The sequence below is a fragment of the Barbatula barbatula genome, assembly GCF_947034865.1.
Source record: "Barbatula barbatula genome assembly, chromosome: 18".
Classification (NCBI taxonomy): domain Eukaryota; kingdom Metazoa; phylum Chordata; class Actinopteri; order Cypriniformes; family Nemacheilidae; genus Barbatula; species Barbatula barbatula.
The window spans coordinates 17,806,886-17,820,128 of NC_136781.1; the positions used below are offsets into that span (position 1 = coordinate 17,806,886).

Below are 13,243 nucleotides of genomic sequence, written 5' to 3' on the forward strand. Positions count from 1 at the left end.
AATTATCCAGTCAAACAATGTGTAATTTTACAATGTTGCTGTAAGTATAATGCATTTTGTTATGTGCAAAAAATAGGTATTCAGAGTTTTTTAAACATCATGATACACCAACAGCAGGCCACAAACTGTTATTTGTCCTAGTCAGGAATAGGAATGACATTCTTAGGGTTCATGAGTTTCAGTATCACATTGACAACTGTCAACATACAAAACATGAAATGCACAAAGCTCAAAATGTACAGTGACTCACTATTTGAATTATACGTTGTTATTATTAGCTTTGATACATATATTCATTTAAAAACGATAATATTATTATTTGATCTACTATAACAAGTTACTGTATAACAACTCTCCTTTTCTCTCACTGGTCTTAAATCAGATAATGGCATAAGAGGGACATGGCTCTCGTGGGTGTACCGGCTGTCCTAAAGTTGGCAGCTTTTTCCCTGCTGCTAATCTTGCCACCATGCCTGTATGCCTGTCCGAGGTCCTGCAGTTGCCCCAACCCTAAGGAGGTCCACTGTACCTTCCGTCACCTCCCCTCAGCCCCACGCAACATACCCAAAGATACAGAAAGGCTCAACCTAGGGTAAGATGTTTTACTGAAAGCTTTCAGCTAACAGACCAAACTGTCAACATAAAGATGCAGTGATCCCACTCCCAAAAAGCTTTGACTCTCAACCATACTTGGAAATGTACAAATGAAGAAGATAACCTAAAACAACAATTGAAAACCAATGGTATAAATGATATTAACCAGAAGTATTGTATAAGATATATTTGAAATTCTGATGATTACTCTGCGACTCACAACATTACTTTGTCTACTGTGAAGCTATAACAGCATTGGAAATATTGGGTCTTCAGATTTTGCAAATCTGCGGCAACTGGAAATGCTCATGCTGCATGGAAATGACATTGCCTCTGTGTCTTCAGGATCCTTTTACCATCTCCGTTCCCTTCAGGTACATTCCTAAAAAAGGTTAATTACCGCATAAGCATATATGATACTGTAGTGTTTCATTGTTTCTGCTGACATGAAACATATTTGGTGTAATCTTTGTTCTTCATTGCCACAGATACTTAAGTTAAGCTACAACAAACTGAAAAGAGTTGACCCAAGCTTGTTTGAGGGCCTCACTAGTCTCGTACGACTGCACCTAGACCACAACCTCATTGACTTTATTGAGCCATTTTCCTTTAATGGACTCACCTCATTAAAGCTACTGCAACTGGAGGCGAACCGATTACGAGAACTCCACCCACACACATTTATTACTGTGTCAGTTCTGGGCACATTTTGGACCTCAGGTCTCCGGCACCTGCATCTGGCAGACAACCAACTGAATTTCCTACTGCCTGATACTCTGCAACACTTCAGCAAGCTGGAGGTTCTCTCCCTACAAGGAAATCCATGGACATGTGACTGCCACTTACAGTGGCTTTTGGAGTGGGACAAGAACCATGAAGGTGAATCTTCTTTGATTGCATTTTCAAACCTTTTAAACTATTTTAACCACCTCATGAGAATTTGAAAATGAGAGTTTTCAAAATTGTTTAATTTTTCATCTATATCTTGGATGCATTGTATTGTTATATCGAGGATGAAAGAGTACAGTTCTGCAAAGACATACAAGGTGATCAAGGAATGTTTCTTTCTGAAATATTCTCTCTTTCCAGGAGTTATTAAGTGCAAAAAAGACCGTGATTCTGCAGATAGTGGCAGCTGTGCTGTATGTGCCTCACCACAGTCCCTGAACAACAGTCAGATCTCCCAGCTTTCGACCGACCAGCTCACCTGTGACCGACCCGCCCTCCAGTCTCCACTGAAAATTGGGGAAAGCAGCATCTGGGAAGACCAGGAGCCAGATTCCCCATACATTAAGGACCTAGAACATCCTTTAGGCCACCTGACCTTCATTCTCTCTGACAGCCATGGAAATCAGGCCCATGTGGCTTGTGATGTAACACGTCCGGTTGAAGGGACCACTATGATGTGGGAGCCAGTTCACGGAACAGATGAGATTGTTGTCAATGTGACTCTGCGAACCTTCCTGGAGTGTGAGATTGACAGGGATGCTTTACAGAACCTGTGGAGGTTGGTTGCCTACTACTACGAGAGCCCTGCTATTTTGGAGCGAGGATCCAGGCTTGGAAATTCTTCAAAGGTTACTTTTCAGTACTCTCAAGCCACAAATGAGGACTCACCATATTTTACAGAACTTAAAGGACACTTAATGGCTGAACCTGTTTGGCTTCTACAACCAAGGGTCACCCTTCAGCTTAACAGGCGTAAAACCACAACAAAAAAACTTGTGATGAATTTTTCGACATTTGTATCCAAGCGCAGTATGGGAAGAGGGGATGAGGACGATAAGATTTCCACCTGGGCTATCATCCAAAGAGGAGCCCCAGGGAGAATTCAAACAGTACTAGAGCACTCAGAGGTCAGTCTGGACTGTGGCGTGCTCAGCTCAGGGCATCAGCCTGTGGAGTGGATGCTTCCAGACTTAACAACTTTGGATCAAACTGACTCCCATAAAGCAACGATGGAAAATAATAGATTGGTTATTAAAAACACAAGCATAGCAGACTCCGGGCTTTATCATTGCTTTGTGAGAACAGACACTTATGTGGACGTTGTGTCTTACAGACTCACAGTCATTATGCGCCTTCTGAGTCCTAGTGATTTAAATGGAAAGAAGATATCTATAGAAAAAGGGGACATTCTTAATCTTCCATGTTTAGTAACTTCCACAGAGCCAGTGGAGACTAGATGGTACTTGCCAAACCATCAGGTTCTCAAAGCATCAAGCATTAAAGGAAGGGTCTATGTATCACAGAACAACACATTAATAATACAAAAAGTGACTTATGAGGATGCCGGAGAGTACAGTTGTTTGGCAGCTAACCTTTATGGGGCAGACATGTTGTCTCATCTAGTTGTTGTAACCGGTGAAAAGGAAGTGCAAAGTAGTATTACAATGTCCGAGCGTGAATTACCACTTTTTGGCATTGAGGACAACGAAGGGTCGGGATTTGAAGAAATCAAACGACACTCTCCTAAACTTAAACCTCAAAGGGTGGACGGAAAACTCAGAAGTGGTGTTCTCCGACAAAATGCAAAAGGCGTGAAAATCAAAGAACGTGTAGGGAAACCTAACAACTCTGTCAAAGAGGTTGACCCAAGTCGCTTGGAACAGATTCTTTCTAAAGCAAGAGTCTCAACCATGCCACCAGGTATAACACGTTCAAAAATTACAAGCACATTAAAAATAGTGACAGACACTTCAATGATTATAGACACCAGCCATTTGTTAGATGATGTAAATGAAGAAACTAAAACAGAAGTTTACAGTGTCAGCACAAATTCAAGTGTGCAAAATTTTAATGTGACACAGCTGGAACTACCGGCCCTCAGTGAGCACATAAAACAGGATACTTCACAGGAATCAAACCAAAAGTCAAGTGATTCTAACATTTCAGATTTGACCTTAGAACACATAGACTCAACAACAGTACCTGAAAATGAAACCCAGTTGGCAAAACACACTATAGAGGATAAAATAAGGGCTAACAATAATTCTATCTGGAACCAAAGGCGGAGATTCCCATATAGACACCGTAGGCCTCCATTACGTCGGTTACGTCCTAAAAGACCAAATTTCACCCCAGTTCCCACTTCTGTTGTCCCAATGACTCAATTCTCAAAGAAAAGTCCTGTGATGAGGACTGACTCTAATTATTTAACCCAAAACACAGAAACCACAGCTTTAATGACTTTAGCAGTTTCTGTTCCGCTTGAGCCAGTCACTGCAAGCTTTGCTTTGCCAGTCACAGAAGTTCCTCTTAAAGAAGCCAAAACAACATTGAGAAAAGAGGACAGAATAAATAGATTTGATGGCAAGATGAAAAACCACATATCAGGTCAACACATAATTACAACAGCTCTGGAAGAAACTGAAGAAGTGTCCAATACACTTGCCCCCATACCCAACAAAAGGTATGAAAATGACAACAGAGAAATTATTTTAAAAACTAACAGCCAGACACTTGAAGATAAGACATTGCAGATAACAGCAACCGCATTTACTAAAGTTCTAAGCAGTAACATCAATTCTCCAATGACACAAAGAGCCCTTGTGACTGAGAAACCAACCTTACCTATAATAGAAAGACAGAGAGTTTATAGCTGGGGAATACAACCTGAGAGGCAAGATGTGCCTATCCACCCATGGCTAATACCAAAGAATACACCAAAAAACATCTCAGTCACTCAGTCACCTAAATTCTGGGCCAACAACCATGGCATTCCAGTTTGGCCAACAGTTCATACATCAAGACACCATCCTTTCCAAAACAAAGCATGGTATTTTCAACAGACAGGGCGCAGGGGTCTAGGGGTCACTAATCAACCTCAAATCACTGCTCAGACAGCAAAGCCCACAACATTGGGGGTAGCGACAGCTTCCTTTTCAAGGACCATAGCTCCACATGTCAGCTCCTTGTCTCGTGTACGAGACCACTTGCTCTTCAACAGGCTCAGAAACAGATATAGACAATCACAGCTTAATGCATATAGACTGGCCCAGCTGGGAAAGTTTGTTACCTCTAAACCAAAGACATGTCAGTCCACCCCTCAGCCTCACCAAGCACCAAATTTCCCAAGTATCTACAAGGCTGTGACTCCTGCACCTGTCTTGGCATATACAAACAAACCACCCACCACAGCTAATGTGCCATTTGGAGGCCGATGGCACTACAGTCATTTTGGAGCAAAGAAACTGAGCACTGCTATTCCTTTTCCAAACTTGATGGGAAGGGGCATCAAACCCAGTATCACAACTGAATCTGTAACTGTGTCTGCTCTAGCAGAAGCAGATGTGCACCTGTCCTGTAAATCATCTGGGGACCCAAAACCGGATGTATCATGGACCAAAGTTTCCACAGGTTGGTAAATTTTTCATTGGAAAACGTATTTGTTAAAGAAATGCATTTGAATGAAAGAAAACAACTTGTATACCCTCGACATAAAAAGAAACAGCATGTTAATGTTATGTTGCTTTCTTTTAATTTTGCTTTATTGTAAATGAAACATTGACATGTGTGACATCAAGAAGACCATGCAGTCAAGAAGTCATGCATTTACATATAAAATTTGATTAGATCTAGACGATTCAAACTAATTTCTTTTTATTTGAAATCTTAGACTATACTCTCAAGTCTTTGCATTCCTCTGGCAATGGGCACATCACATTATGGGAGCTGCTTTAAACAAATAACATATTGCTTAAAATGTGAAAAAGGCTTAAACATAAATTATAAAAAATAGAGTTTATTTCACATTTATTTTTTTATTTTTAATCTGTCGATAAATTTGATTCTTTGTCTTTTACAGGTGCAACCATTCAGGCCAACACAAAACATGGACAAAGATTTGAAGTCCTTCCAGATGGAACTTTTAGGATAAAGAATGTACAGTTGCAAGACAGAGGCCAATACCTCTGCACAGCACAAAACAAATTTGGTTCGGACCGTATGGTAGTTACACTTGTTGTGCAGACTCAGCCTCCAAAAATCATGAGTTTAAAGCCCAGAGACGTGTCTGTATATTTGGGAAAACCAGTCAGCTTGGACTGTATTGCTGTTGGTAAGCCTGAAGCTCAGATCTCATGGATACTTCCAGATAAGACATTTGTGCGAGATGTTGGTACCCATGATCAAAGAGTATACCTTTTTCCAAATGGATCGTTGAGTGTTTACTCAGCAAATATTTCCAGTAACGGTGATTATAAGTGTATTGCCAGCAATGCAGCAGGGGCCGATACACTAACGTACCACATTCATGTCACAGTTTTACCACCGACAATTGCTGAAATGGCATCTGAGAGTATATCTATAAATGTTGGCAGAAACATATATGTGCATTGCACTGCTAAAGGTGAGCCATCACCTCTCATTAAGTGGATTCTCCCTGATGGATCACAATTGAAGGTCACACAGTTCATTGGAAGGCGGTTATTTATTTTCCCAAATGGAACACTTTTTATAAAGAATGCCAGTCCCATTGATTCAGGGAGGTATGAGTGTTTAGCTACGAACCCAGTGGGCTTTGCTAAAAGAATGGTGAAGATGGACATAAGGCAAGAGGATCCAGATCCCTGGAAAGGCTTATCTCAGCAACACAGTGTTACAGCAACCTATGGATCCATAGTTTATTTGCACTGTCCGGAGTCCACAGGCTCCCACAGAGGCACAGTCTGGAGACTGCCATCTAAAATCTTGCTGGAACATCACTACAGGTATTGGGGCATATTTAAACATATAAATATATGTATTTAAAGATAAACATTGAATTGAAAAATCATTAACTCATATTTAATTAAAGATAAAAAGGTGACAATTGCTTATTCCTATGTTGGTTGACAAAATAAAAATAAATTCAATAAAATGAAACAAATCTTAAATGTACATATTTGCATTTGGCAGATGCTTTTATCCAAAGTAATGTGTAATGCATTCAGGTGGCACAATTTATGAGTATGCAGGCTCTCTGAATCAAAACCATGACCCTTGCCATTGAGCTAGAAAAAAAAGAATAGTATAGAATGATAGAGTATGATCAAAATATCTCTATACCACAACCATCAGATAATTCAAGTCAGGTGACATTCCTTTAGCTGCATCTGAATTCGCTCACTTGTTCACTATTCCCTATATATCGGATGCTAAACAGTCCACTATATGGGGAAGAAGTGAATGAAAATCAGACACTGACGTGATATATCCTGAGTCTGACAGTACTCTCGCAGACATTCCTAATAATGCTTACATTACTCGTTCTGTGTGGCTGTATGGATTATTTTGTAAAATTGGAAAGTTCATTTTTACATCATTTGTCACATTAATTGTATTCGTTTTTATTAAAGGGAACAAAAAAAAGTTTGCCACGTTTATTTACTATAACATTTAATAAAATTACTTAATATATTTAAAATAAAACACTGCTATATAAGACATTCAATTAATCTATTTATTCTCAAAAAGTAGAAAATAACTGTCAACAAGAACAAACACAAATGTATAAACGTAAATTCGTGGCATTAAGCTGGCACAGCTTTCGTCATTAGGGGTGGGAATCGTTTGGTCGTTTATTGATGGACTAATTCGCACATTTAAGATGTCATCGCTTCACATTTGCGGTCAGAGTAGAGTTGGTACTTTGGCTTCTACTCTTAGAACTGTTTAGCCCTAAAGGGCTGAATGTATTTTCTCTCTTTCTCTACAGCTTTTGTGTGCTCCGTGTTTGTGCGTGATGTGTGCACTCTGTAAAAGGTCTGGGTGCTGCACCTCTCTCGCAGTAAAGACGTCACGTTATTATATTTAGTAACGTTTAAAAAAATAGATTTTTGAAATTTATGAATCGCTAGCAGATTGAATCGATATTCATATATCATTGAGGTTTGACGTAAACGTACCTTAAAAGATTCACGTTTCTCCACTAAGCAATTATTGTCCCACACTGTTACCACAGTGTGTACTCTGTCAAACTCACAGCAGCCTTACTTCATCACTTGTGTAACTCAAACAATGTGTGGTGTAGATTAAATAAGCATCTTTCTCAGACTAGATAGCCCAAACAACTGCTGGTGATCTAGACAATACCGTAACTGAGAGTTTGTCCATTAATTTTGATAACAACAATTTATTTAGTTATTATTAAGACAAGGACTAAAATTACTGCACATGAGTTTCATGAACCCATTTAATCATTAGTAAATTATGTTCAACTGTCATATAAATGTGTAAACGATTTCTTTTCTATTTGTTCCCAGTCCACAAAGACACATTACTGCTTTCCCCAACGGCACTTTGAGAATTCTGAGACTGACTGAGAAAGATGTTGGCAATTATCTGTGCATGTACCAAAGACCAAATGGTGAAGACATGGAGCTATTCCAAGTAGATGTTCTCATGAGTCCACCAAAGATAGAAAACACTGGGGTGCAACATAAGAAAGTTGCTAATGGAGACAACTTCCTAGTGGACTGTGTAGCTTCTGGCCTTCCAGACCCTGAGGTATCATGGAGCCTCCCAGATGGCACCATGATCAACAATGCGCTCCAATCGGATGACAGTGGGATCCGTAATCGGCGCTATATCATCTTTGGCAATGGAACACTTTTGTTGCAACAAATGGGAAAGAATGATGAGGGCAATTATACATGTTATGCTAAGAACACCCTGGGAGAAGATGCAATGAAAGTAAGTGTACAAGTGATGCCAAACTCACTTCAAACATCTCCTTATGATCAGATATCCATTTGGGGTACTTTTGGTAAATCAGTTGAAATAAAGTGTGAAGCTACAGGTGTGCCACAACCTACAATAGTCTGGATATCACCAAGAAATGAGATAATAACCTCATCTTCGGTCAAATACCAAATCATTAATGATGGAACTCTAATAATAAAAAAACTGACATTGGCTGACCAGGGAAAGTACGCCTGTGTGGCACGGAACCCAGCCGGAGATCACATTAGGAATGTTAAGCTTCTAGTTGAGATTAAGGAGCTGAAAATCGATGGACAAAGTGGACGAACAGAGAAGAAGGTTTTAGCTGTGTATTACCAAACCCTACTGCTGGACTGTAAAGCTGAGGGTATGCCTGAGCCACAAATAACCTGGACCACACCCTATGGTATATCACTGCCCACACCATATTTGGGAGGCAGATTTCAAGTCCACAGAAATGGCAGTCTTGAGCTGAGGGGCATTCGAAAAACTGATGAAGGTCAGTTTTTGTGCATAGCCAAAAATTACTTAGGGGAAGCAAGTCTAGCAATTGACCTGGAAGTTGCATCACTTGCTGAAAAGCCAAGCTTTCTGGTGCCAAACATTGAGGTTCTTCCCCTCCAACCAGATGGTGATGACATCATTTTGGAGTGCCGAGCAGCTGGAAAACCAAAGCCAGAGTTTGTGTGGATTCTGCCAAATGGGACAGCGCTAAACCCAGGCATGAAACTTCAAAGGTTTACACACTACGTGGGAAATGGAACTTTACACATCATGCACCCAGTTGTCACCGACAAGGGCGTATATCGTTGCCTGGCCAAAAATATAGCTGGACAAGCAGAAAAGCGTTACGCTTTAGAACTTGGACAAAAGCCTCAAATTAGAAATACAGCTACCACTATGAAGATTTCATTTGGACAGACATTAAACATGCCATGTACAGTGGAAGGGTGGCCTCAGGCAGTAATTACATGGACTCTTCCAAATGGCCTGTTCTTGGATAAGCCTCAGGTTTTTGGAAGAGTGACATATTTATCTAATGGTACACTTCAGGTTAAAGACACTTCCAAATTTGATAGAGGAACTTATACCTGCAAAGCCACCAACACATTTGGATCATCAACATTGTCATATCCCGTGAGTTTTATGGTGTTTCCACCTCAAATCACTCATGCTCCCCCTTCAGTAACAAGAGTTAGAAAGGGGTCTCCTGTGATTCTAAACTGTATAGCTGCTGGCATACCCAAACCAGACATTTCTTGGACTCTCCCTGGACGTACCACACTTGTACCTAATAATCGCTTCACCGGGCAAAATGGAATTTACATGACAGAAGAGGGTAATTTGGTCATACAGGACCCAGGCCTCATGAACTCAGGGATTTATAAATGTAATGCCAAAAATGCCTTGGGAACGGATTTCAAAGCAACATACCTTCAAGTGATCTGAATCAGAAGTCCTTTAGGGCATGCACTCCTAGCTTCACATACAAAATGCTATGACACTTATTTACTATCCCCAAACAAGTTTTGGTCACCTACAGTAAATCATTTAAGATCATATAAACAATGTGTTAAAGGGCATTAATGTTTTTACATTGTCACAGCCTTGGGTGCCAAATGCTCAAGGCTAAGATTTATTTGGTAATCTGTATTTAATTTATGAAATAATTGGTTTGTACATATTTATATATTCCACAGAATCATTTTACATTATGTTTTTATTAAATTTTACAAAAAAATTCCCGAGACAGTGTTAATCCTTAAAACTCAGAGGTCTACATGTATGTTTTATATTCTCTCACATTTCAGGCATTTTCGTGTCCATCATAACAAAAGCCTTTCACAGTCAGAGCAGTGTCGAGGCGTTGTATGGTACAAATGTTGGCATTGATGCAGTAGCCTTACAAAAAATAGACAAGAAGGCAATTATGTAAGCTACTAACAACATTGTGCCTAAATGAACAACTGAATATTAGATATGGTTACTGTTGTTCCATATCAGTCATGAATACAACTTTAAAAAACATATGTATATGTTTACTATCTATACTACACTATACTATACTGTACAAAGGCAAATACCAAGTAATGTGATGTGTACTGCATTACATTCTACAAATATATACATGCATATTCTGTTTTCAATGTAAACTTTTGGGAATTACCAAAAGAAAAGAGACTGTAACATTTTAATATCATATTCTGCCATATTTTCTTGATGATAAAGTCCACGGTAAGCATTTGGCTGTGTATTTGCTGAATAACACCAGAACAAAAGTACAACAGGCCCTTGTAACAAAGATTTATTAGAATACTAGGCTTCACAATATGCCATGAGAGATAACAGTGTAAGCTCATGTTGTCTCACTTTGAATAAAATTAAGTTTTGTCTATTAAAACATAAAAATTGCTGCAACAACAAAAAAAATCTAGAGTATGGGAGAACCTGCATCAGGTCAGTTTGCGTGCTCTTATCGGTCTCTGTGTAAACTCCCAGCATCTGCAAAGGGAGTGGATGTGCCATCCCTTCCCCCATCATCGCTGCCGGGGACCAGTGAACACAAGACTCGGGTCCATCATCTTACCGTTATGGCAAGTGAATACACAGAAAACAGAGAAGGAACTGCCAATTCACGCCATGCAACCCTCACATCGTCCCTAGATCTGAGCACGTCCCTGGATCACAGCGTCCAGACGCGGATTTTTAAAATCATTGTCATCGGGGATTCAAATGTGGGCAAGACCTGTTTAACCTTCCGCTTCACCGGCGGATCCTTCCCCTGTAAGACAGAAGCTACTATCGGCGTCGACTTCAGGGAGAAAGCCGTAGAGATCGAGGGCGAGAAAATAAAGGTGTGTTTTTGCTGCTTTCTAGGCCGATGTCTCGTTGTTAGGCGGCTGCATTGTGTGTTTCAGAGCATGTTTATCAGGCAGACGTCTGATACCACGCAATGTTTACATTCTGATCGATCTCGCGACCCACGACACTGGTCATTGCGAGTGGTGCTAAGCCACAGTTTCGTTTCGTGTATGACAGCTTGTTATATACAGTTTACAATAAGAGTGGTAAGCTCTATTTCAACTCGGTTATGATAAGACATTTTCCCTTAACCATGGATTTATGTTTAAAGTGTAGTGTCATTTGTTTACATTATATTTTTACTACAAAAAACAGGGGTTACTGTAGTTACTGTTGTGAACAGAACAACTACTATGAAAGACAAATTTATGTTTTAAGGACAAAGACCAAAACTTTTAATAGAATATACTACAATTGTCATTACTTATCTACTTGTTCAGCCATTTTGAATTGATGTTGTCATTACAGAGGATTACTAAGATGATCCAAAATGAGGAATAAAAAACACACACTGGCAGTAGTTCAAATGAGAAGCCCACATTAGAGGAACTCGTGCATCTTAAGGATTAATATACATTTCTTTGTAGTAACTAACACTTATACGTTTCTTTCTGATTCTAACTACTATACAGAATCTTGCAATTTGTTTTAACCTGCTTCTTTTCTAATAGGTGCAAGTGTGGGACACGGCAGGACAGGAGCGCTTTCGGAAGAGTATGGTTGAGCACTACTATCGCAACGTGCATGCTGTAGTATTTGTGTACGATGTCACAAAAATGGTCTCTTTCCAGAACTTAAAGACCTGGATCCAGGAGTGTAACGGGCACGGGGTCTCATCCTCTGTACCTCGTGTGCTGGTGGGCAATAAATGTGATTTAGTCGACCTCGTCCAAGTCCCTTCCAACACTGCCCTTAAGTTTGCAGATGCCCATAACATGTTGCTCTTTGAAACGTCAGCCAAAGATCCCAAGGAGAATCAGAATGTGGACTCAATATTCATGTGCCTGGCGTGTCGTCTGAAAGCACAGAAGTCGTTGATCCACAGAGACGTAGTGAGGGAAGATGGCAGAGTGAGGCTGAGCCATCAACCCGTCCCTAAGAGCAACTGCCCATGCTGAGGACCTCAAACTGTGAAATTATTAACACTTATAATTTACAATGAAAGAATGTGCCTGCAACTAATGACATTTTACTTTCTGACAGCTGCTCTCTGACCTTTTTTTGTGTTTCTCTATGTGTATTCTTGTGTTTATAATTTTACCGATCAGTAGATAAAAACTGAGTCGTTAAATATTCACAGGAAAAAAATATTATATTTTGCCGTTAAGCTTTTTTTTCCCCATGACACTTTAGAACCCATTGTTTTTACTTTAGTGCATAAGATTTGTTATACTGCCTTTATGCTGATTAAAACACTGCATTCATTTTTTATGATATTACAATAATGAGGTTCTAATGCAAATCATTGAGAATAATTGGAAATTACAAAATAAAAAAGGCAAGAAATAGAGAGAAAAATGGGTTAGGGTTTATTTTTATTTGTAATGTCACAATGCAAAATAGTGTAAAACTGGCCTTTTATAACCTGGTTTTGTATGAGATGTTTTAAAAAAAAAAGCTCATGTAGCTCATTAATTTAGGGCACACCTCATCTGGAGTATGCTTAACTAATCTTTAAAGGTTTGAAAAATGTGACATTTGGCGCATTTGGTTCGGTCACATTTGTGCGGTCACATATTTTGGATTCACCCATCAGCATACAATAAACTAAAGAGTGCAATAACACATCCTTAACAGTCTAAGTCGGGAACTGCATGTGGATACTGAATCTTATGCATTAGCGATGTATTCAGTTCCACATAAACTTCTACAGTGAATATTCAAATGACTCTATGCATTAAAACCACTGTCAATAGAGATTACAAACTTAAATACATATAAAGAACATTACCCATATACTGCATGTACTAAACAAATATTCAAACGATTAAACTGTTAAAGCATATTTCCTTGTTCTCTGTATCAATTAGGAATCCAGCAAAATGTTTAATATAATCGGGTAATGCTTCTAAATGACCACATG

At 39.4% G+C, this 13,243-nt stretch overlaps 2 protein-coding genes across 2 annotated transcripts; both read left to right on the forward strand.

The window, feature by feature from the left end:
* Positions 1 to 401: 401 nt before the first annotated feature.
* Positions 402 to 10,032, forward strand: LOC306907956 (matrix-remodeling-associated protein 5; the record flags this gene model as incomplete). The annotated part of the gene is made up of 6 exons (XM_079480498.1): positions 402 to 592; positions 839 to 968; positions 1,083 to 1,473; positions 1,684 to 4,953; positions 5,402 to 6,305; positions 7,839 to 10,032. 6 exons carry the CDS (start codon positions 402 to 404, stop codon positions 9,745 to 9,747), a joined length of 6,795 nt encoding a protein of 2,264 aa, XP_079336624.1. The 3' UTR covers positions 9,748 to 10,032.
* Positions 10,033 to 10,771: 739 nt separating this feature from the next.
* On the forward strand, positions 10,772 to 13,164 carry rab33a (RAB33A, member RAS oncogene family). The gene is made up of 2 exons (XM_079480133.1): positions 10,772 to 11,153; positions 11,832 to 13,164. The coding sequence occupies exons 1-2, from the start codon at positions 10,890 to 10,892 to the stop codon at positions 12,276 to 12,278; spliced, it is 711 nt and encodes a 236-aa protein (XP_079336259.1). The 5' UTR covers positions 10,772 to 10,889; the 3' UTR covers positions 12,279 to 13,164.
* Positions 13,165 to 13,243: the final 79 nt, after the last annotated feature.

Coding starts and splice junctions, on each gene's coding strand:
- rab33a (XM_079480133.1), top strand. CDS start 10,890: ATGGCAAGTGAATACACAGAAAACAGAGAAGGAACTGCCAATTCACGC. Junction 11,154..11,831: donor TCGAGGGCGAGAAAATAAAG/GTGTGTTTTTGC, acceptor CTTTTCTAATAG/GTGCAAGTGTGGGACACGGC.